A 23715-nucleotide genomic window follows, 5' to 3' on the forward strand; every position below is an offset into this window, starting at 1 on the left:
TGCCTTTGGTTATCAAAACACGGCTCCACACCCCGGGCAAAGCTGCTGGGAAGGTGTCAGTGATGGATCCCAGCCCTGCTGGGTCCTGCCCAGGTGGAGCAATGCCCGGATGGAGCCATCAGGAGCTGCCTTGTCCTGGCCTCCCACCAATCCCACCAGCCCAAAGCCCTTCCCGAGGCTCTGGGCAGGGTCAGGGCTTCATTGTAATTGAATGACCCCCCTGGATGCCTCATATTCCTGGGAAAGCAAATAAGAATTGCTGGTCAGGAGCCACCAGCAGCCACGAGCTCTTCCAGGGGATCCCAGGAAGAAGCAGCAGCTCCTTGGCATGTGGGATGGGGCAGAGCATGAGCCAGGATCCAGCTGCACGCCAAGGAGCCAGCTCTGACCCAAACTAAACAGCTCCTCAGGATCTCAGGACCTCAAAGAGCAGAGAAACCCAGCAAAATCCCATGGAGAGCCCGGCTCCTGCCAGCCCTCCCAGTGATGCCAGCCTGGAGCCCTTGCAGCCACTCCAGCAGGGATGGCACCACAGTGTGGCCCCGTGCAGTCCCTCCCATCTGCGATGGGTGTCCAGGTGACCTTCAAGGGAGATTGCAAAGCCTTATCTATTTACTCAGGCATTCTGCTGCAGGGAGGCGTCAGGCACGGGGCGAGCTCTGTTCGTCACCAGCGTTTCCCCCTCCAGCCCAGCTATCGATTAAACTCCTCTGACTTCCCACCCAAGGGCTGGAACTCAGCACCCTGCAAGGCTCCAGCACCCACCAGAGAGCCCTGAGCACCAGCACCCAGCGCAGAGCTGCTGTCTGGGCACCCAGGTGCTCGCAGCCAGCTGTGCCAAGCCCTGAGTGAACATCTGGGCAGGAGGGAAGCTGGCAAGAAGAGCAAGGTGCGTGCCCAGTAGCATTGCTAATTTCCCTCTGCCAATTCATCAACTCCAGCACCCACCAGAGAGCCCTGAGCACCAGCACCCAGTGCAGAGCTGCTGTCTGGGCACCCAGGTGCTCGCAGCCAGCTGTGCCAGGCCCCGGGTGAACATCTGGGAAGCTGGCAAGGAGAGCGAGGTGCGCGCCCAGGAGCGCCGCTAATTTCCCTCTGCCAATTCATCAGCCAGCGACGTGCTCGGAATGAGAGCCCCTAATTAATTGCTCCTCCACATCCCCCCCAAGCCCGGGCGGGCTCCCCGCCCCCTCCCGCGGCCCCTCGAACACGTTTGCTGGCATTTTCAAATCGGAGGCATCCTAATTACCGGAGAGTTATAACACCTTCCATTTCTCGCCCAGCGGACTGACACCCTGTCAAGAGCAAAGAGAATTGCCAGAGGTTTTGACAACACTAATTGCCCCTATAATCTAAAAACACAAAGGAGAGGCGATTAGTCGAGAGGGCCCCAGCTCTCGATCCGACATGAGGTTTTCACAATGTTACAAGAAAACAAAAGTGACGCTTTTTAGAGTTTGATGGCTGCTAACAAAAGCAGAATTATATTTTCATACAACCTTTGTCTGCATTAAATGGCTTTTTTTTTTTTCCTTCCCCCCCGCTCGGATGCGGAGCTGACACGGAGAAATGGTGGCGGATCCGTGTGGGGGTGAGGTGGGGATGGGGTGAACTTGAGAGGGGCATCTGAGCTCTGCTGCTTCCTTGGATGCTGTGAAGAATTTCCCCACAGCGTGGAAAACGTTCCTCTCCCAGTTAAGGTTTCCAGGGAAAGCAGCAACTTTTACTAAAAGAGGGAATTCCCACTTCCAGGCGGTTTTGCTCCCATTCATCCCACGCCTCAGTGCTGGGAATGTTCCAGCACTGCCTTGACCCTAGTGTGGGCCAGCAAACCCCAGTGCTGGGGGGGTTTCTGTCCCAAGCTCTGGTGACACTGCCAGCTGCCTCTGGTGGGGACAGGGAAAGCTGCTGCTCTGGCAAAACGAGATGGGAATGGAAATGGGGATGGAAATGTCCATCCCAACCTGGCCAAAAGCCCCACAGGGATGGGACACCCCCTCACCTGCACCCATGGCCCTCAGTGACAAGATTCCCTGCGGCAGGACATGAGGCCAGCCTGGCATCCCTGGATAGAACAGTGGGATCTGGGCAGCAACTGCCTCAAAAACTGGAATACACGAGAGCTGAAGGGTGCCAGGCAGAGCAGAGCAGCACAGGGGCTGTGAGGGGTGAGTGCCACCCAGCTGAGGGGTGAGTGCCACCCAGCTGCCACCAGCCCAGGACACCAGAGCAGCACAGGGGCTGTGAGGAGTGAGTGCCACCCAGCTGCCCCCACCCCCAGGCACGGGAGCAGCCAGGAAATGTCCCTGCAGCCAGCACATCCCTGGGGAAGCAGGTCCCGGCAGCAGCAGCAGCGGTGGCTGGGGACCAGCCCGACGCGTCACGAGCTGGCATCTGCCAGACACCGAGTCAGGAAGGGTTTGACTCACGCCTTGGCCGGCTGCCACCCCGCAAAAAGTGCTTACTAACAGCTCTGGCTGCTCCCAGAAACAGCCGGCGCTGCTCGGGCCGGCCAGCAGCATCTCCAGGGGCTGCTTTTCCAGGCGGGCCCGGCTGGAATCCCCGTGCCAGAGGCAGTGGGTGGAAAAGCAGGCAGGTATTCCAGGGAATATTCCCTCCCCGAGCCAAAGCCAGCTGAGGGAAGCAGGACTTGGCCGTGTGGAACGAGGCAGGATGGGGAGCGAGGCTGTTGAGAAATTTTTCCTGGATTTTTTTGGGTTGTTTTTACGGGAAGCGGGTTGAACTCGCAGGCACAAGGCAGAGCGGGGGAAGCCACAGCCCGGCAGCCTTGGCTTGCAGTGCCACGGTGCTGTCATCAGAGGGACAGTGCCCTCCTGACCCTGGGGACAGCTGGCTTGGCACGGCCTGGGGACATCCTCCATCAGCATCCAAACATCCCCGCTCTGCTGTCACCCGGGCTGGGAGGTCACTGCAGGAGCCACCGTGTCCCCAAGGGCCACACGTCACTGCCACTACGGGAAGGGGCAGCTCCTGCTCCACGCCTCAACCACACAGCCCAGACCTCGTCCCCCCATCCCTGCTGGCTCTGGGATCACGGGGATGAGCACCCCTCTTTCTCTCTCTCCTGGTTTTCCACAGAGCTCAGGGATGCACATCCCTGCTCTGATCCAATCCTGGGGTTTAACTCCCAGTTAGAAACAGCAGGGAACGTGTTTGTGCTGTTTTTTCTAATTTTAACCACTCCTTTCAAATCCAAACCAAACAGAAACAAATTGAGGAGGCTGGGAACAGAAGGGAGGGAACAACCACCAAAAGCAGCTTCAAGTTGTGCTGTTGTAAGGGCAGGGGATGAACAAATCCCACCCCAGAGCACCCAATTCTCACAGGACCAGAGCAACCCCAACCAACCTTCCTGGCACATCCTGCCCTCCCTTCCTGCACTCAGCATCCCTGGGTGAGCTCCAAGTTCCAGCTGGCTCAGACAGTCTGGGAGTGCTCCCAGTGCCAGGCAGTGATGCCACTGACACCGAGGTGACCCCAGCCATGGCTTATAAACCCTGAGGGGTGGCACAGGGCCACCCAAACGCTGCTGTGCCACCTCTAGACCTCACCAGGTTGGCATGAGACAATGCACTGAAATCTGCCCAGGGTCAGAGGAGAAATAAAGCTCAGCCCTACGTGCCAGGCTGGGTTTTGAGGCCGTGGGTGGTTTTAGGAGCAATTTTAGGAACACTCTGAACCAAGTGAGTGCCCTGGGTGGGGCGGCAGCAGGGTGAGCAGGTGGGGGGACACCAGCGTGGAGGACACCAGGCCCTGATGTTCAGCTTCCTGTGAAGAAAAGGAGGAATCAATGCCCGGCATGTTCAGCCCAATGTGTATCCTCGTTAGAGCATCCTCATTAGCACATCCTCGTTAGCGCAGCCTTCCTGCTGGGGAGGCCCCAATCACACCTGGCTGGGCTCCAGTCCCTGCTTGGGGACAGTGGCAGCCCTGAGGTGACAGCACTGAGCCCCCTCCTCAGCCAGCCCTGTCCCCCAGCACCAGCTGGGCAGGATCCCCATATCCCCTCCATGAGCACGGGGGGCTGGCACAGCTCTGTCACCGAGATTCTGCAGGGATTAAAGCGACTTTGCTCTTCTGTGAACCCAAAACACCAATCCCAGGGTGGGATGGGGGCAGTGGCACCCGGCTGGCAGAGCTGGGGGCTTTGGGATGGAGCAGGGACAGACAGGGATGCTCCAAGCTCAAATGGAAAAACCTCGGCGCGAGCCAAGACAGACGGACAGGCTGCTGCTGCTGCTGGATTTTTTTTTTTTTCCCGGAGAGGGAACGCAGAAGGGCTGGTATTGATCTGTCTTCATTACCCATTTCACTCAAGTTTCAAATCAACAAAATACACTTTTCCGCTCTGCTGCCCTCCCCGCTGCAGCAGACAAAAGAAAAGCAATTTCCCGCAGTTTGCTCCAAACTCCTCTTTCCTCCCTTCCCTGGGTGCCCTCCAGCCCCTCTCCCTTCCCAGCCACTTGATCCCAGCAGAGGCAGCTCTGAGAGCACCCAAAGAGGGCACCCCATCATTCCCAGGTGCCTCCAAGCCAGCGCTGGGGTGCTGCTTTTCCAGCACCTTCTGGGTTTTCCTGGGTCCCAGGGGGATCTGCTGCTCCCACCATCCCAGGATGACAATGCCCTGCAACACCAAAAGCCCCCAAAAGCAACATTTTGTCAGTGCCCACCAAGTTTTCAAGAGTTTTAAAGTTGTAAAGAAATAAACTTATTTCTAAATGTTTTACAACACCCAGAGATGGGGTTTTGGGTTTTTTTCCCCTTTCCTGCAGCTGTAAGTGGAGTGACAACATGAGACTGTCCACACACACCTCATGGCATGTGGGAAGAGGGTCCTACTTCAAAACAAACCCCAATCCAAGATGCTGCTGAGTCCAGCAGCTCCCTGCTTGTTTTTAAGCTCAGGCTGTTGGGAATGTCATTAATCCTGCTGGCTCGGTGCCCCAAAACTGCCCCATCCCCATCAGTGGGGTGACAAGGAGAGCGCATAGTGTGGGCAAGCACGGGGGTCTCCCTGCCAGCACTGGGACCCTCCTGCTCATTCCTCCAGGACTGGGGGCCAGGAACCATCTGGCACAGAGCTGAGGCGAGACAAAATTCCCCACGCATGTGGAAATCCCTTCCCAAAGTTGTGGGGCCGCACATCCACAGGCAGCGACCCCAAGGACACCCCAATTCTCCAACATCCCCACCCCGCTTCGCTTCCTGCTGCCTCCAAGCCAAGGAGGGCTGTGCTGGGACCCAGCCTTCCTCCTCCTCCTCCTCCTCTTGCAGCCGTCCTGGCCAGTCTCATCCACACCACGGTGCCTTAGATAAACTTCCTTTCAAAGGAGTCTGCTTAATCCCCTATCTCCCCTCGGTCAGATCCCGCTCCAGCTGCCGGCGGGGCCGCGGGGGGAGGCACTGCCGGGCGCTGCTGAGTTATGAGCTATTTCTGACTCACGTCTACAACTTTCACAAGTCCTTTTTGCAACACAGAGAGAGAGAGAGAGAAAAAAGGGAGGAGGGGAGGGAGGGAGAAGAAGGAGATCCAGTTCGCTCCGGCGAAAGCCGCTGGCCAGATGGGCAGCAGGGAGGGGAGGCTGGGGAGCAGCGCGGGATGTTCGGCTGCGTCCAGCCGGGGAGAGCAAGGAGGGATAAGGAGCAGCAGCAGGAGGAGGAGGAGGAGGAGGAGTGCAGGGACACACACCCACGGAGGGGAGCGAGGCGCCGGTTACCGGAATCTGACTTCACCCTCGCCGCCTTTGTCCTCTGCAGACATTTTCCATGCAGTGACTGCATTTCCTTCCTGCCGGCACCGCTGGAAAAAGCCGCCTGTTTGTGCCGTAGGAGAGCCCTGACTAATTCCCACTGCTCCCACCCAGCTGCTGTTTCCCAGCCCGGGGGGCTCTGGGCTCTCCTGACCCCTTGGCAGCTCTGGGATTTGCTGCTGGATGGCTCAGCCATGCCCTGGCACAGAGGATCCAGGGATTGCCCATGCCAGCCTGGCTCCTGCTGCCACCCGGCTCAGCCTGGCACAGGCAGGACCTCCAGCTCCGAGAGCGCTTGTGCTAATTACTTTCCTTTGTTAATTAAACCCACGTGGCTCTAATAAGGTAACCTGCTGTTCTCCGATAAATTTAATTAGCCTGAAGGGAGAGCCCCTCCGCACAGCTATTTAAATTGTCACTTCCCATCGCTTGGGCTTTGCTTCTCCCTGCCTCTCCCTCTCTCCAGATTTCACCCCTCTCCTGCCCATTTTCTGCCCTTTTCCTCTGGCAGAGAAGGGGAGCAAAGGGAGGTGCCCCATCCCTACAGGAGCAGGATGTGCCAACCCAAAGCTCATTTTCCTGCCAGTGCCACAAATCCCCATCCCAGCTGGGCCTCTGTCCCATCCTGGAGGACCTGCCCTGGCTCCAGCCCAAAGGATTGTTCCCTTTTCCAGCCCTGTGCCACCTCACAGCACCCAGCATCAATCCTGGGATGCTCCAACCCTGGGAAACTCTGTCTCCAAAACACTGTCCCAAGAAGTGGTGACACACAGTGACATCCCCTCCCCAACCATCCCCACACACAGATAAACCTCCCAAGAAACTTCTGGAGGTTCCCAGATGATTTAACTCCTGGAGTGCTCCAGCCACGAGGTGACAGGGGTTTGTGCTGTCCCCAGGAGGGGGTGACAGGGGACATTGGGGCTCACCTGCACCGCTGGCTGCTTGCCCTCGTTGCTGCTGGGGGAGCTGAGCCCCGTGGCCTGCTGCAGCAGGAACTGCCGAGCCACCTGCAGAGCCTGCAAGAGAGACACAGGGGTGGGCATGAGCAAGGCTCCCTCCTCCTCCTCCTCCTCCTCCAGCTCTGTCTCCTTCTCCATGGATTTCCCTCACAGGATGGGTTTGATACACAGAGAGGGCAGCACTCCCCAGTGCTCCCTCCTGCCACACCAGTACATCCCATTAGAGACCAGCACCTTCCCAGTGCCCATGGGGACAAACAATCCTGTCCTCTCCCCAAAATCCCCACCAGTACATCCCATTAGAGACCAGCACCTTCCCAGTGCCCATGGGGACAATCCTGTCCTCTCCCAAAAATCCCCACCAGTACATCCCATTAGAGACCAGCACCTTCCCAGTTCCCATGGGGACAAACAATCCTGTCCTCTGCCAAAAATCCCCACCAGCTCCAGCATTCCCACCTCACAAGGGTCATTCTCAAACCCCAGCTCTGGCACAGCCACTCAGAGATCTGTCCCCTGGTTGATTTATTTCACAGCCACCAGCACCACAGCTGTCCCCTTGTGCCCAAAGCCACCGTGGGTATTTAATTTTATTAAATGGATTGTGGCAGAAAGTTCCAGCCAGGTTTAGGTGAAGCTAAGTGTAGGATTCCAGCCTGAATCAATCCAGGAATTTGTCTGAGTGCATTTGATGGTGATCCAAGAGGTGCTCAGCAACCCACACAAGTGACCACCATGAAACCTGATTGTTTTTAGGGGGGTTTGCCTAGAAAAAGTGAAGAGTTCTTCAAGTTTTTACAGGGAATCCCACAAAAAAAATCCCCCCGGGAATCCCACAAAAATAGGGAGAAAACAAAAGAAATTGATAAAATGCACTTGTGAAAAACACAGGTACAAGAGAGCCATGCCCAGCACTATAGGCAGCTGGAGAAAATGGGAAATTAAGGAAAATCTTGTGAAGAGATGAGGAGAGGAGCAAGCGTGAGCTGAGAAAAAGAGCTTGGGAGCCAGGAAAAGGAGTAAAGCTCTGAGGAAAACAACCCAGTGCTCCCAGACCTGTTTGCTCCTTATTTCTGCTTTACAAGGATTCTTTTCCTTCCTTCTGGGTTTTTTTTTTGCATGTTTTTAAAAAATCTCCACCCTCCTTCCCTCCCCAAATCCACTCACAGCTCAGCACACACCTCACCTGTTGATCCAAACCAAGGAGCACCCACAAAACCCTAACCCAGAGCCCCTCCTCAAATGGAGCACCCATGAAAAGTAATTCCCTGCATTTTAGGTCCCATTTCAGGTCCTCCCTGTGCTCCTGTGCACAAGGGAACTCTTGGGATGAGCACAGGATGCCCCAGCTGCACCACATCTTTGGGTGGCAAATCCACCTGACCCACTCTGTGCAGCTGGACAGGCACTACAAGGGCACGTGGAAAATGAGAGGGAATTTCCAGTTGGAGGCTGAGAGCAATGAGAGGGAATTTCCAGTTGGAGGCTGAGAGCAGAGGGTTTAACACACCCAGCCTTACTTTATAAAAAAATTGTAATTTCATAGCAGGAGGCTCAAACCAAACACCCCAGACACAACACTGGGCACCCTTGGCTGTGTTTGTCACCGTCCCATGAACCAGAGAGCCCCAAGAAAATCAAAACCTGAGGGATTTTATAAGTAAATGGATCCTAATTTCCTATTCCTGCGGTGAATTTACCAGAGTTGTGCCCCAGGATTGTGCACCCAGAGCTGACCCATGGCCACTGAGCAATAACTCCCAAACTTCCTTTATCCAAACAACTCAAAACTCAGATCCTGGAGGACAAACACCACAATTCACCGCTGGGAATCACTGCTGGAAAAATCCCATGGTCCTGATCCCGAAGCTGCCTCAGCCCCAATGTTTTCTTTTTCTCCAGGGCATTTTATTTTCCCTGTTATTATCGGGGATAGATGTGCATCGGTAATGCGAGCACAAAAACCCTGTGACAGTTATGACAGCTCAAGGTCTGATATTTTAATTACTTTTAGAAATGAAAACAGTAATTCCAGTTAAAAGCTAAGGTGGAGGAATCCACTTGATGGCAGCTTGGGCCCGAGGCTCCCATCAGGATGGGTGCTGGAGCATCTCACATCCCCACAGCAAATCCCTGAGCTTTAGCTGCTTTTCCAAGTGTCTTTTAGCAGAGTTTTCCATGAATTTGGATTCTCCATGTGCAATTCCTGCCATTTTTGCAAGCACCACCTCACAGAGGACACCCAGTGAGGGCAGGGCCCTGCCCCAGCCTAGCAAAAATCAGCGCAGCAAGGATGAAAAATAAAGGGAGAAAAGCCTCAGGAACAGAACTCCAGCACACAAAAAGTGCTGCACAAAACTTCTCCAGCACACAAAAAGTGCTGCACAGGATTTCTCCTGAAATTTCTCTTCCCAAAGTTCAAATTTCTCTTCCCAAGGCCTGGCTGGCCCGGGGTGGCGGCTCGGCCCCACCGCGCCGCCTCTCAGGGGGGAATTTAATTCACTCCCCGCTGGCTCCCTCACTTTGGTGTGCTCTGAAGCACGAAATTACAAAGATTTACAGGGGAAAAAAAACCCGACATGGCCTCACAATTGCACACAGGGGCCTCTCTGGCAAGGGCCCGGAGCTGCCCCCTCCCTCCATTGCCTCTGTCCCCTCTCCATCCTGAGCTGGGCTCAGCTGCAGACAGGGATGGAACCTGCTGCAATGTCCCTCAAACAGGGATGGAACCTGCTGCAGGTCCTTTAAACAGGGATGGAACCTGCTGCAGGTCCTTTAAACAGGGATGGAACCTGCTGCAAGGTCCCTCAGACTGGGATGGAACATGAAACCTGCTGCAAGGTCCCTCAGAAAGGGATAAAACCTGCTGCAGGTCCCTCAGACAGGGATGGAAACCTGGACAGAGCATGTGGAGCACTCAGGATGGAATTTCAGGAGGCAGAGCCACCTGTCAGCTGCATTTGTTGCCCAAACAAGGCAGGAGGAGCAGCTCATGGTGGGGGGAATGAAGATTTCCATCAGTCAGAGCCTCTCCTTGGGGCTGAGGAGGTGGGAAGCAGAAGGAAGACTTTTCCTGTGGGAGTAGATGGGATTTTACCTCTGTGAACCAGAGGGAAAATGATTTATAAATAAAAATCAACACATATCCAGGGTGTTATCCTGGCGTTATCCATCAGCACATCAGCAAGAATTGGGAATGAATTCCTTGTGTCAAACTCCCTCTGATCACCAAATGATCCCAGAAAAAATTTGTAAATGCTTCTAGAAAAAGTTTGCAGATGATCCCAGAAAAAGTTTGTCTCAGACACAGATAGGGCTGGTTTGGCTCTGCCCTCCCCAAACGCAGCACACTCCAGGATGAGGAAGAGGATGGGCACCTGGACATTGCTGGGGGAGGCCCAGAACTTCCTTGGGGTGTGGAACACACCTGGGATTGCGGGGAGAGGTGGGAGATGCTGGAGGGTGTGTGCTGGCATGGGGAAGGGGTCCATGAACAGCCAAAATTTCCATCCCAGCCATGCTGGGACCAATCCCACCCTGCCAGGATCTGCTCCCACAGCACTGGAGATTTTCCTGCTCCCAGGATCCCACCAGGGATGCTCATCCCTCCCCTCAGACCCCAAATCCCCAAATTCTCTGAACCATCCCAAAATCCAGACATCCTCCAGCAGGGGAGCAGCCTCATTTTCCAACTCCCACCCAGCCTACCTGAGGATTATCCTGATTTTTCCCTCTCCACCCCTGGATGTGCTGGATGTTTCTCCAGACCCCCAGCAAGGGCAGATTTTGGCTGATTTTTGCCTTTTCCATGGTAAACAACACAAACTCCCCTTTGTGCCATGGGGAAATACCAGAAAACAAAACAAAAAACAAACCAACAAAAACAAACAACCCCCCCAAAAAAACAAACAAAAAACCACCAAAAACAAAACAAAACAAAAAAAAAACCAAAAACAAAAACGAAACAAAAAACCTCAGGAAAGCCAAACCTGGCTCCAGCCCTGGAATAGCCCAGGGAGAGCTGCCTCACACCACACCTTGGATTAATGTGGGATTAATCCTCATCCTTGCCTTTTCCTCCTCAAAACCTGCCCCAGCAGAGCCTCTCTGAGGCCTAATTGGGAATAAATGGGTCAAGAGCTCAAAAAAAAAAGTTTGGACAGCATGGAGACATCCATGGTCATTAGAAAAGGAGGAGCCACAGCCTCCCCCCAAAAAATCGACACAAAATAATCCCAGGACAAAGGAGAAGCTTGCTTGGGGGATTTGGAAGTGCCTCAATTACCAGATATTTCACTTCATGAGGATGGAGTTTTTAATTCCAGCTGGGAAGAGCTGCCCAAAATCATCTGAGGGATTTTCCACCTGGATCACAGCTTTATATGGTGTTTTACCTTCCAGAAAGAATAAAAACACCTGAAAATTTCCATTAAAGCAAGAACTTTGCATGGAATGAAGGAGGAAGGGGATTTTTATCTTCCCTTTTCCCTCTGATCCTTTTGGAGGGTGGAGAAAGGTTGGGAAGGGATGAAAAAAAATGGTAAAAAAAAAAAAAAAAAGGGGAAGATTTTTTACACTAACCTCATAAAAATGACATCGTCACATTCCAGAATTAGAGCCATTAAAACAACACACAGGGATATTTTTAGCTGGATATTAACAGTAAATGATGCCATATTGAGGAGCACTTCCACCAGCCCAGCCCTGGCCTCGCTTAACCAGAACCAAATGGCTCCAAAGAGATCCAAATGAACAAAAAATGACACAATTCCTCACAGGAAAATGAAAAAAAAAAAAAAAAAAATTCCCTTTTTACACCCAGCTCTGTGTCTGTGGCCCAGCCCCAGCTGTTCTGCCCTGTTCCAACGCTCCTGGCCTGGATTTTATTCCTCTGCTCCTGACTCTTCAGTCCTCACAGGAAAGGGGCTAAACCCAGCCCCAGTAATTAAGAGGACAAGGAACAGCCTCCTGACAATCCCATTCCGTGGAAAAAAAGGGAAAAAAGGGAGGAAAATGAGGGAAAAGGGGGAGAAGGGAGGAAAGGGGAAAAAGGCAGAAAAACTGGACAAAAAGGAGGGGGAAAAGGGGAGAAAAAGGGGAAAAATGGAAAAAAAATAGGGGGAAAGGAGGAAAAAAGGAGGGAAAAAAAGGTGGGGGGGAATAGGAAAAACTGCTCCTGCATTTGTCCTCAGTGAAATATTAAATATGAATCAGGGAAGTGAAGAGAGAGATGAGTTTCACTTAAGTGCTCCGGCCTCGTTTTTATCTTAAATACCCTAATAATAGAGGATTACACAATATATTTGAGATGTGATCACATGTTTTATGGAATGGTATCTCTCCCAGGGCAGCAAAGTGCCTCTCCTCCCCCTCCACACCCTTCCCCAACTCCCAAAAAAGTCCCGTTTGCTCCTTCTCCAAAACAAGTCTTATTTTTGTTTATTCCTCCCCGTTTCTTTGACGTCTGTCTGCAGCAAGCTGCAATTTTTTGGGTATTTTTTGCGCCATAAAACAACACCAGAGCAGCTGGATTTTCCAGCTGGCTCCTTTTCCATGGATTTAGAGCTGCAAGGAGCTCCTGTGGGGTGCCAGACTCAGGGATTGTCCCCTTGCTTGTCCCAGGACATCCCTGCTCCACGAGGTTTGCACGGATTTGGGTTCTCCATGCGTGAATCTGCTGTGTCTGCAGGGATCTTTTTCCATCCTTTCCCTCCATTCCCTGCACCCCAAACCTGCAGCGACCCCATCTCTCTGCACCCCATGGATTCAAAGAATTCCAAAAGCTGGAATTCTTTGCAGCAATTCAGCAAAAAAAAGAAAAACACCCAGGAAAACCCCAAATTGTGGCTGAGCAGTGGTTTATTCCCACTCCTAAAATTCCAGAGGATCCTCCACCACAGGGATGTGCCACCCCCATCACCCCATGCCCCCTTTCCTTTCCCCTTTCCTTTTTCCTTTCCCCTTTCCTTTCCTTTTTCCTTTCCTTTCCCCTTTCCTTTTTCCTTTTACCTTTCCTTTTTCCTTTTTCCTTTCCTTTCCCCTTTCCTTTTTCCTTTCCTTTTTCCTTTCCTTTCCTTTTTCCTTTCCTTTCCTTTTTCCTTTCCTTTTTCCTTTCCTTTTTCCTTTTTCCTTTCCTTTCCCCTTTCCTTTTTCCTTTCCTTTTTCCTTTCCTTTTTCCTTTCCTTTCTTTTTTCCTTTCCTTTCCCTTCCCTTTTTCCTTCTCCCTTTTTCCTTCTCCTTTCCCAGGAAAAAGGGAAGGGAAGGAAAAAGGGAAGGGAAGGAAAGCTGGCAGATCCCTTTGGGAGGTCCCTCCCCGTTCCCACAGCAACAGCGGGGACAGGGGAGGGGTCCCGGGCCGGGGGCTGCCCCCGGTGCCCCCGGGCGACCTCTCCCCTCCGCCAGCCCCTGCACAAAGCTGCCGGGAGCTATTGAGGCTTTTCAGCCCCATCCGAGCATTGAAATGCAGGGATTTAACCCCTCCCACCCCGGGCTGGGGAGAGGAGGGAGAGGAGGAGGAGGAGGAGGGAGGAAGGGGAGGAAGGAGAGGCGATGCCCTTTCCACCCTGCTCTCCCCTTCCAGGCTCTCTGGGAAGTGGCATGGATTGGGAGGGATGAGGATGGATGGATGGATGGATGGATGGATGGATGGATGGATGGATGGATGGATGGACGGATGGATGTTGAGACATGGGGGACCCCGTCTCAGCAATCCTTGCTCCAGGGACACCCCACAACAAGGTCTCTGAGCACCCCACAAACACCCCCATGGCCTCAACATCTCACCCACCTCGAGGCAGCACCCTTGGAGAGCAGCTTTGACCCAAAAATTCCCTGCCAAGACCCGTCTGGCCTCACACTTGTAAAAACAGCGAGGTGACAGGCACTGGAAAAGGTCAAAAATGGAATCTGGGCACAGAAATCCCCACAGACACAGAGCTTTGGGGTCACCAGGACCAAACTCCCACCCCTGCAGGCTTCCCAAGGTTTCTTGGAGGGATTTCATAAAGCTCAAAGAGAATCAGGATGAAGAGCTGCCATTCCAGGATGAGGGAGAGAGCACACGGAGCAGCCCAGCCATCCAAACACCCGGGCAGAACGCTGGGTGCTCCCGGGGATGGAGCAAAGCCTCCATCAAGCACCTAATTGTCCAAAACTCCGCTGTGGGGACATTTATTCCTGACCCCAGCTGGTGCTCAGCCTGCTCCCTGAAGCAGGAAGATGGATAATCCTCGGGATGGGTTCTCCCCCTTCCTTCCCCAGGTGCTGTTGCTGGAGGTGTCACTTGGTATTTTTGGGGAAAAAAAAAAAACCCAAGTGACACCAAACCCTCTGCTTTAACAATCCCACATGGCCAGCCAGCTCCCCACCAGGAGAAACAACACAGGGGTGAAATGAAACATCAGCATGAACCAGGAGAATCCACAAGGACGAAAATCCTGATTTTCTGGAGGAGATCCCCCATTTCACAGCCACGATTTGCATCTTTTTGGCTGGGGGGACACACAGATCTCCCGTTATCCGCTGGAATTCCAGGAGGGAGAGCAGGGAGCTCCTCAGAGGGCACTGGCAGCAGCATTACACGCATGATTACCCTTTGCATGCGGGGAACAGGGGCTTAGCGGCGTGCGGAACGCCTGTTATCCAGGTAATGGATTTACAGCACTCCCTACTAAAGTATCAGACACAGCAATTTTTTACAGCTTTCACGCTGGAATTTATGGCTCAGGGAGGCGATCTCCGTACGAGGAGAGGGATCATTGCCTTATTTAGTAGCTGAGCAGGGAAATTGATGTTTTTTCGCCAAAGTTTGTTTGGAAAGGTAAGCTGCAGGCACGTCCTCAGGGCTGAGAGGGGACACGTGTGTGGCAGGGGCTACCCCAGGGGCACATCCAGAGCTGCTGCACACACATGTCACCGTCACACGTGTCCTGTGGGTGAGGTTCAATCTCCAGGAGTGCTGGGAATGGGAAAGCAGCTCCTGGAAAACCAAAATCCTCTCAGGCAGGACCTGCTCCTTGTGTTACAGCCAAAGTTTTTGGTGTCCCAGCCCTGCGGATTGATGGCGGGCAGAGCAGGCAGGAAAAAACCAGCAGGTTTGGATGGATGGGCTCTGCTTCCCAAGGCATGTAGGACAGGGACAAACCCTTGATTTTTGGGGCACTCGACCACGAATGGCCAAACCTGGCGGAACCCAACCCCGAGTACAAATCACGGCAAAACCCAATGCCGTCCCCAAACCGCATCCTTGCAGGACCCCGCTGCCTGTGCAAGCCAGCTTTGAAGGAACAGGTTTGGATGGGTGGGCTCTGCTTCCCAAGGCACGTGGGACAAGGACAAACCCCTTGATTTTTGGGGCACCTCAACCACGAACGGCCAAACCTGGTGGAACCCAACCCCGAGTACAAATCGCGGCAAACCCCAATGTCGTCCCCAAACCGCATCCTTGCGGGACCCCGCTGCCCGTGCAAGCGGGGCTTGAAGGAACAGGTCAGCCTGCATTACCTGCTGCTGCTGGAAGTGCAGGAGCTCCACGGGGCTCATCTCTCCGTTGGCCTCGGCTCCGGCGGCTCCATCGCGGCCGCCGCCCCCGGGGCCGCCCCCGCTGCCGCCGCCGCCGCCGGCATCGGGCTGATTGCTCAGGCTGCTCACCCCGTTCTGCGCCGAGGGCGTGGAGCGGATCGTCTCCGAGGCAGATTCAACCATCATGACTCGCTAGCAGGACCTGGAGAGGGGAGAGAAGAGCCTGAGAACGGGGGCTGAGATCCCGGTGGGATGGGTGTCAAACCGCGTTGGGTTTTAGTTGTGCTCGGTTCGCACCCCAAAAAAATAAACGGGGAGCTGCTGCAAACACGGTGCACGCCCCTAGGCAAAGCAAGTGCGACCCAGTCCTTAGGAAAACCCACAGAAAAAAAAAAACCTTAGAAAATTCCAGCTTTCCCCGAGCCTGGTGCAGGGCACTGAGCTCCAGGAATTCGTTTGTTTTCCCCAAATTTCATGGTGAGAGCACACCTGAAGCCCCAGCGAGACACAGAGATCCAGGAATCCGTTTGTTTTTCCCCAAATCGCAAAGTACTTCATGGCGAAGCACACCCGAAGCCCCAGCGAGACACAGAGAGCCTGCACCTCATATTCCACCCTGAAAATCCCAACAAAGTCAAAACATTCCCTCCAAGTGCTTCATCTCCCAGCAAACCACCACTTCCCAGCTGGAAAAACCACCGGGCAGGAGGTGCCAGGCTGAGGAAACCCAGAGGAACGGCAGAGCTGGGATGTGGGAACGAGAGCCCAGCAAAACCAAGACTGGAAAATCCTTCCCTTCTCCCAGTTTTTGCTCAGTGGGCTCGGATGAGTGGCAGGTTGGTGGTTGTGAAGCTGAAGGTGCCTTTTTCTAGGAGAAACTCCTGGTTTTGGGCTGGCACTGGAGAAAACGGGACCAGCACACCCAGCACTGCTCTCTGCCACATCCAGCCCTGACACACAAAACTGGCAGCACAGAATCCACCCAGGAGTGAGGGTCTCTCCCTCCTTCCCAACACTTGTTTTCCTCCATGGAAAAGCAGTTTTGTTTCCACACCCCTCCATCCCACCAGCACGGGCTCAGCGCTCACCCACCGCCGCTCGCGGAGTTTGGAACAAGACAGGAACAAAACCAGAGGGATGGGATGAAAAAACACCACCCCCCTTTCTCTTTCCACCCTCTTTTCTTCCCTGTTTCCCCCCTCCACACCCCAAAAGGCAGCGAGACAAACCAGGAACAACATAATTGCTGAAATGTGGCGTGTAATAATCGCTATTCAGGGGCTGATCATTCATATTAAACAGGGAGCAGCGAGCTGCTCATTTGCATGTTGGAGATTATCTGCATTTCAAAAGTCATTTCCGCAGGGGATATGAGTGACATCCATTCCCAAGGGGAGCTCCTGGCTCCCTCCCACTGTCCCAGGGCTCTGGGGGTGACACACCGGTGGCTGTGGGACAGCTCAAGGTTAAGGGGATTAGTGGGATTTGGGTTTGGTCGGAGCAGCTTCACAACGATGGGAAGCTGCTCCAACCTTAGCAGCAAAAATCTGGAATAAACCCCTCACTTTTTCCTTGAAACTACACTATTTCCTTCCCCACTTTGAATTTCAAGGATTTCAAGTTCAGAAATAGGAAATTATTGCTGCTCCTATTCCCGTTTTCCCTCTGAAATCCACGAGGGCCCACGGGAAACGCTTCGTGTCCGACCCTCGAACGGCATCACCAGGGTCAGAAACTCATCAAGATTCCAGCAGGGATTTGACTTTTACATGGAGAACAGGAATATCCAGAGTTACAACAGGAAGTATTAAAAAAGGGGAAAAAAATAATAATAAAAAAAAAAGAGACAGTTTTGGAAAGGATATAAAACTTTCCTGGCTTCGGGCATAAACTGGAGTTTAACTGTTGGGAATTAGGAGGAAATCTCTGCTGGTGGAGGAGCCGTGGGCTCGCTCTGGTGGTTCCAGCCCCTGCCAGAGGCGGGATGCTGGAGCAGATTCCTGCAGCCAGGGTGATTCCCGGAGCTGGGGACACCGGGCCAGCTGAGCTCCCTCTCCAAGTCCTGTAAAACTCCACTTCCCGTTCCCAAACCCCTCTGGGATGCTGCAGTGTCTGCGATCCCAACAACGCTGCTAGGGAAGTCATAAAAGAAAGTCATCACCATAATAATGGAAATATTTCCATTCCTATAAAAAGTTTCGCAAAACCTTAAAGAAGAAGAAAAACTGAAAACGAAGCCGGTGTCTGCGAGGTTATAAAGTGGATTTAAATTAGCAACAAGCACTTTTCCAGCCAGGACGGATCTGGGATGAGTGGGAAGAGCAGAGCTGGGCTGAGCGATGCCAGAGCACACGTGCAGCCCTGCACAGAGCCGGGGGGGATCCGCAGCATCCCCGCTCCTGCTGCTCATCCCTCGCAGTTCAAACACCCGCAGAGTTCCAGGGATTCTCCTCCTCGGCAGGATCAGACCTTCCCCCAGGCACAGCGGCAGGGACGGAGCCCAGACAGTCAGCGGGAAGATCCAACAACACCCACATCCAGAGGGGAAGGGTGGGTTTGCTTAAAAGGGGAGGGAGGAGCCCCCCTCCAACGGCAACAGCAACAGAAGCTGCACAAATGGATCGTTAATTACCATTAATTACCATTTCAGACTCGCTGAACCACCGCTCCGCGTTTTTTGTTCCCCCCCTTTTATCCAACCACGCACCTTCCGCAGGACAAAGGGAAGGAAACGGAGAATTACAAACGGAGCAACGAATCCCCCTGCCTTCGGCAGGACCATATGGCAACGAGGGTGTATTAATTACCGCGGCTTTTAATTAACAATTGCTTCATCTGAGCAGTAACATTTCCTTGACATCCCCCGACTCGCCGCTAACCTGCGCGGAGCACGCTCCATCCCAGCCATCAATCCCGCTTTATTGACATCCATCCCTCCCGCAAACAGGCACGATCCCAGGGTTTTCCAATTAACACCTCCGCACTCTCTAATTAGCGCAATTAACGGGCTGATGGATGCCCGGAGCTTCCCTGGGAGGGAGGGGCTGGGGATGCGGCTCCCACTGCTTGTGCCACAATTCCCATGGGAACACCGTGAGTGTGCCATGCCAGGAGCTGGCACTGCCACCGAGCCCTCCAGAAGGGAAGGATGAACACGGAGGTGACCAAAACCACGGGCTCGAAGCGATGGATGTGGGATTTTAGGAGCAGCAAGAGCAGGTGAAGCAGTGATTTTCCCCCCCAAAAAAACTCACAAGGAATTTTGGCCCATCCAGACCCGTTCCAAGCGATGCCACTGCTCCACCTGATTCCAAGCACAGGAAAATTCAGTGGCACTTCCCAGCCTCCAGGACCTGCTGGAACAGCCACAGCCACACCACCAGCTCCTCACAAACCACTGCCCCAACACCAATTTCAGCAGCTTTCCCTATTTTTCATTATCCTCGACAGCTCCGTAATTTTGGACTGCCCTTCGTGGGCCATGCACTGACCCAGTGTCACCTCCACCCTGCTGTCCCTGTCCTTGAGCCCCCATCCCCAACCACTGTGGGTTACCCTGCCCTGAGTGTCCCCAGCCACAAACTCCAAGAGCTCCTAAACCATTACCCACGAGGGAGGGATGAGGATTTAACACCACTGGGAAAACTTTCTATGAGCTGGGACAGCACAGGCGACACACAAACTGACACTGAGAGGTTCCAGAGGCTGTTTCCCACTCTTCCCACCACATCTCAGTCCCAAAGTAGAATTTCAGAGTTATCCCAGTCCCAAAGCAGTATTTCAGAGTTATCCCAGTCCCGAAGCAGTATTTCAGAGTTTTCCCAGTCCCAAAGCAGTATTCCAGAGCCCTCCTCCCTTCTCCAGCCTAGCCAGGACACAGAGGGGAGCAGGCCTTGGGTACCAGCGGATCCCCAAGGAGCACAGAGCCAGCAAGCCCTCAGAAATCTGCAGGATGCTCCTCTGCGCAGCTGGAAGGAGAAGAGGACTCAGGCAAGCTGGATGCCAGGCCCTGGATCTGCTCCCAGCTACAGAAAGTTGAGCAACCTGCCCATCCTGCACCACCAGGCTTTAGGAAGCGGCTGCTAATCCTAAAAGGCTTCGCTTGAAGAGAAGCAGCAGCCCAGCATTGCTCCAAGAGTGGCTTTTTACCCTTTAATTAACACATAAACACATGGAAATGTGGAAAGGGGATTAAAATAAAAGTCTGGGGGAGCTGAGACGAATCCGGAGCATTACTGTAAATTAGAAGATATTTAAGGAACCAGGGACCGGCTAAGCCCAGGCACTGCTTTAATGGGATCTCACCTCTGGGCACTTTCATCTCCCACTTTCATCTCGCTCCCAGCAACTTCTTTGGGAAGAGCCAACCTCTGGTGCTTCACCTTCACCCCCTGGCTCTCCTCACCTGCCTCGGTGCCAGCCCAGCCACACTCGTGGGCACCAGGGACAGGCAGGCAGTGAGGAGCCTTTGCTGAGAGCCACAGCGAGGTTCCCCTGCCCCCAAAAACGGGGGATCGTCGGATCAGAGAGCTGGAGAGCACCTGGAATTGTGAGGACTCCAATGTGGGAAAGCCTGGGATGGTTCCTGTGCTCCTGGCAAGCCCCACCTGCCTCTCCAGAACCTGTCACCCCCGGAGCATCCTTTGCTCTCCAGAGCTGCCCCAAGTGCAGCCAACCCCACAGGAGATCCCACACATTCCCAGAGACACCAATACCTGCCTGGCACCTCTCCCACTCCCTTCCAAGCTTCCAGGAACACAAAACCTCTCCCAGAGTGGGTGTGGGACCGGCTGGAGGTGGCCTGGCCGGTGTTGGCACCGTGGGGCTGCTGCTCCATCCTGGAGCACGTGCCCGGCTGCCCCATCCTGCTCCATCCCTGCTTCCCTCGCTGTGCTCTTGAAAAGATTAAAAAAAAAAAGGAACCCCACTCCATCTCATTAAGAAAGTAAACACAAGAGCCGTCTAAGTGTCTAATTAAGCTTCTAATTAGTCCCTGCTTGTTACTAATGCAAATTAGATTACGCCGCTTAACTACAGCATGTCCACAACACCCTTGTTAATTGCGGCCTTTTGAAATTAAATTACTCCCTAATTAGCATATCAAAGCCATTGATTCGGAGCCAGGAAAGATGAGGGCAGGAGGAAGCCTAACGCCAAGTTTTGTTAATCAGGGACGTCTAATTAAATAGTGACGTGGAGCACGGGGCTCCCACCTCGCTGCTCCGGAGCCACCACACGTGGGGACCCGGGGACAGCCCCTCGGTGGGTGCTGGAGGTCTCTGGATCACTGCTGGGGTGATGGAGCAGCCTGTGGGCCACCATGAAGGTCCACCACCTGTGTCCCATCAGGTGGGGATGCAGGTCTGGTATCCAAGTCCCAGTGGGCCAGGATGAAGGTTTGGTACCCATGTCCCATTAGACTGGGATGCAGGTCTGGTATCCACATCCCAGTGAGTCAGGATGAAGCTTTGGTACCCATGTCCCATTAGATTGGGATGCAGGTCTGGTATCCATGTCCCAGTGGGTCAGGATGAAGCTTTGGCACCCATGTCCCATCAGATTGGGATGCAGGTCTGGTCCCAGTAGGCCAGGATGCAGATCCATCACCTGTGTCCCATCAGGTGGGGATGCAGGTTTGGTACCCGTGTCCCACTGAGCCAGGATGAAGGTTTGGTCCCGTTTGACTGGGATGCAGGTCTGGTATCCATGCCCCAGTGGGTCAGGATGCAGATCCAGCACTTGTGTCCCATCCCAGTGGGTCAGGATGAAGGTTTGGCACCCAAACCCCATCAGGCTGGGACGCAGATCCAGAACTTGTGTCCCAACAGGTCAGGATGCAGGTCTGGTACCAGTGCCCCATCAGGTGGGGATGCAGGTCTGGTATCCACGTCCCAGTGTGTCAGGATGAAGGTCTGGTACCAAAGCCCCGTTAGGTTGGGATGTAGGTCCAATGCCTGTGTCCCATCAGGTCAGGATGCAGATCCAGAACCTGCTCCCCACCAGGCAGGGATGCAGTTTTGGTATCTGTGCCCCATCAGGTGTGGCTGAAGGTCCAACACCTGTGTCCCATCAGGATGGAATGCAGAACCAGTTTCTGTGTCCCAGTGGGACAGGATAAAGGTTTGGTACCTGTGTCCCATCAGGATGGAATGCAGAACCAGTTTCTGTGTCCCAGTGGGACAGGATAAAGGTTTGGTACCTGTGTCCCATCAGTTTGGGATGCAGGACCAGCACCTGTGTCCCATCATGCCAGGATACAGGCCTGGCACCTCTGTCCCATCAGTGTGGGATGCAGGCCCAGTGCCCAAATCCTGCAGGATTCCCACTGAACTTCCCAAAATCCAGGACGTCCCCATGAAGCCACATCAGCCACCACAGTGCCAGGTCCAGCCCTGCATCCCCTCATTTCTCATCCCCCTAAAAACTTGCTTTCCTTCAGCCCAACACCATCCAAATGGGAATTTAAAGATCCCAAAACTCCCTTCCGTGCACAGGGATCAGGGTCACCCTCTCCCCAGCCCCAAAATCCTTGGTGACCCCACCAAGAGGAGCAGGAGAGGCCCTCAGTGAGGACAGGTGGGGCTGGGAGAGCCTCTCACCTGTCACATCCCAAAGCCACAAGAAGTGAGGGGACAGTGCACAGGGGGAGGTGACACCGGGCTCCTGACACCAAATCCCCCCTTAGGGCACCGGGCTGGGGGGACACATCCCCTCACCGTCCCTGAGGAGCCCTTGGGTGGGACACCACCACCAAATCCCACATCATTCCCTCAAAGAAACCCCAAAACCACCTCTCTGCTCTCATCTGGGGGATCCCCCAACACCTCCAACCCCAAATTCCCACCTGGACATCAATAACAGAGCCACCAGCGAGGACACTGCACCCAAAGGCAGAACCACTCCAAGGAGAGTGAAAGTGAAGCCTAATTTTGAAGTTATTTCAATAACTTCCTGAATGACCCAGTTCTTCCCATTTTATAACTTTTCCTAGATTTTTTTTTTTAGTGTTTTTTTTTTCTTTTTTTTTTTTTTTTTTTGTTTAAAGAGGTGGGAAGGGAAAAAAAATAAAGGGACGAAGATTGGAAAAGTTTAATAGAGGGAGAAAAAGTCTATTAAAAAAAAAAAAAAATAAGGCAGGCAGCCCGTCTCAGGGGAAGAGCTGAAATATTAAAGAAAGGAAAATCGCTTCTCCTGCTGCCGAGCCAGGGCAGGAGAATGGAGCAGCTGGAAGAGAAGGAACGGGGCACTTTTAATTGAAAAAAAGGAGATTCAAATGAAATATCCAATATCCCCCGTTAAAGAAAGGAAGAAAGACGGACCTTGGCCGCCGAGAAATTGCTGAAAGCCCAAACTTTTCTTTCTCAGAAGTTATAGGAAAGAGGGATGAGAGAAAGGAAGGGAAAAAAGGGTCTTTCATCCGAGAGGAACTCGGGGGGAATGGAGGATGAGGGCGGGGAGAGACAGAGAGAGCGAGAGCAAGTTTTATTCATTTATTTTATTTTATGAGATGAGTAAAAATAATATATTTAAAATAAAATTAAAAAAAAAAAAAAAAGAGAGAGAAAAGGCCGAGTTTTATAATGTCCCAGTGTTTGGAAGCAGCGGAAGGGAGCGGAGAGGGGGGAAAGCAACTAAGAACAGAAGGGCCGGCTCCAACCACCCGCCGCACGAGCCTCTCTCCCAACGAGATTCAATTAATTGATAACAAGAGGCATCAAATTAATTTTTCAAGGATGTTAGATTTTGATGAAGGAAAAAATCTCTCTGATTTTAATCGGGGCGGCGTTTAAAAGGCATAAATGAATATCCCTTTCTAATCATCTGAGGCGCCGAGGAAGCACCAAGCGGTTAACGTGGAAATTCAAATCGTTTAATTGGGGAGGGTGGGGGAAGAGGGGAGGTGGCCGTGGTGGGGGAAGGGGGCCCGGGGTTTTCTTTTTAAAGAGCTTTATGAAGAAATTATTTTTTTAAAAAAAATTATATTTCTTTCAAGCTCTCCCCCCACTCCCCGTCCTTCTCCCAGCCCCGGAACGCAGCCGCACTTGGAAAAACCCATCTCAGAGCTTTTTTGCTTTTCAATAGAGACTGTTTCCCAGCACAATCTAATTAACAAAAATGATAATGAAGATGGCGGGGAAAAAATTTCAGAGGGAACAAAATTAAAAAAAAAAAAAATCCCTCCAAACTCCCAGGGAAAAAAAATCCCAAACCCACAGGATAAAGTGAGATTCCCACCACGCTCAACTCCCATCCATCGCTCTGTGTTTCCACATGGGATGAGGGGTTTAGGATTTGGGATGAGGTTTTCAGCACAATCCCCCCCAAAATCCCATTTCAATAATTGCCAGCAGCTCCCATTGCTGGTGTGGGATAGAGCTGTAACCAACACGGCATCACCCACACCAGTTTCCCAAAGGTTTTTCCAGCATCTCCCCGTAAATCCCAGCTCGGTTCAAGCCTCA

At 53.1% G+C, this 23715-nt stretch overlaps 1 protein-coding gene across 7 annotated transcripts in view; it reads right to left on the reverse strand.

The window, feature by feature from the left end:
- FOXP4 (forkhead box P4) overlaps positions 1-15439 on the reverse strand; it is a 37675-nt gene extending 22236 nt beyond the window's left edge. For 5 of the 7 annotated variants that reach the window (XM_058039711.1, XM_058039709.1, XM_058039712.1 and 2 more), the window contains exons 1-2: positions 15236-15439; positions 6701-6790 (exon numbers count right to left, since the gene is read on the reverse strand). In XM_058039711.1, coding sequence (XP_057895694.1) covers positions 6701-6790; positions 15236-15439 — 294 coding nt within the window. The remainder of the gene's footprint in view (positions 1-6700; positions 6791-15235) is intronic. The other 2 variants (XM_058039714.1, XM_058039713.1) reach the window with 1 other exon arrangement.
- Between the last annotated feature and the right edge of the window lie 8276 nt (positions 15440-23715).

This window comes from Melospiza georgiana, chromosome 23 (assembly GCF_028018845.1).
Source record: "Melospiza georgiana isolate bMelGeo1 chromosome 23, bMelGeo1.pri, whole genome shotgun sequence".
Lineage (NCBI taxonomy): Eukaryota > Metazoa > Chordata > Aves > Passeriformes > Passerellidae > Melospiza > Melospiza georgiana.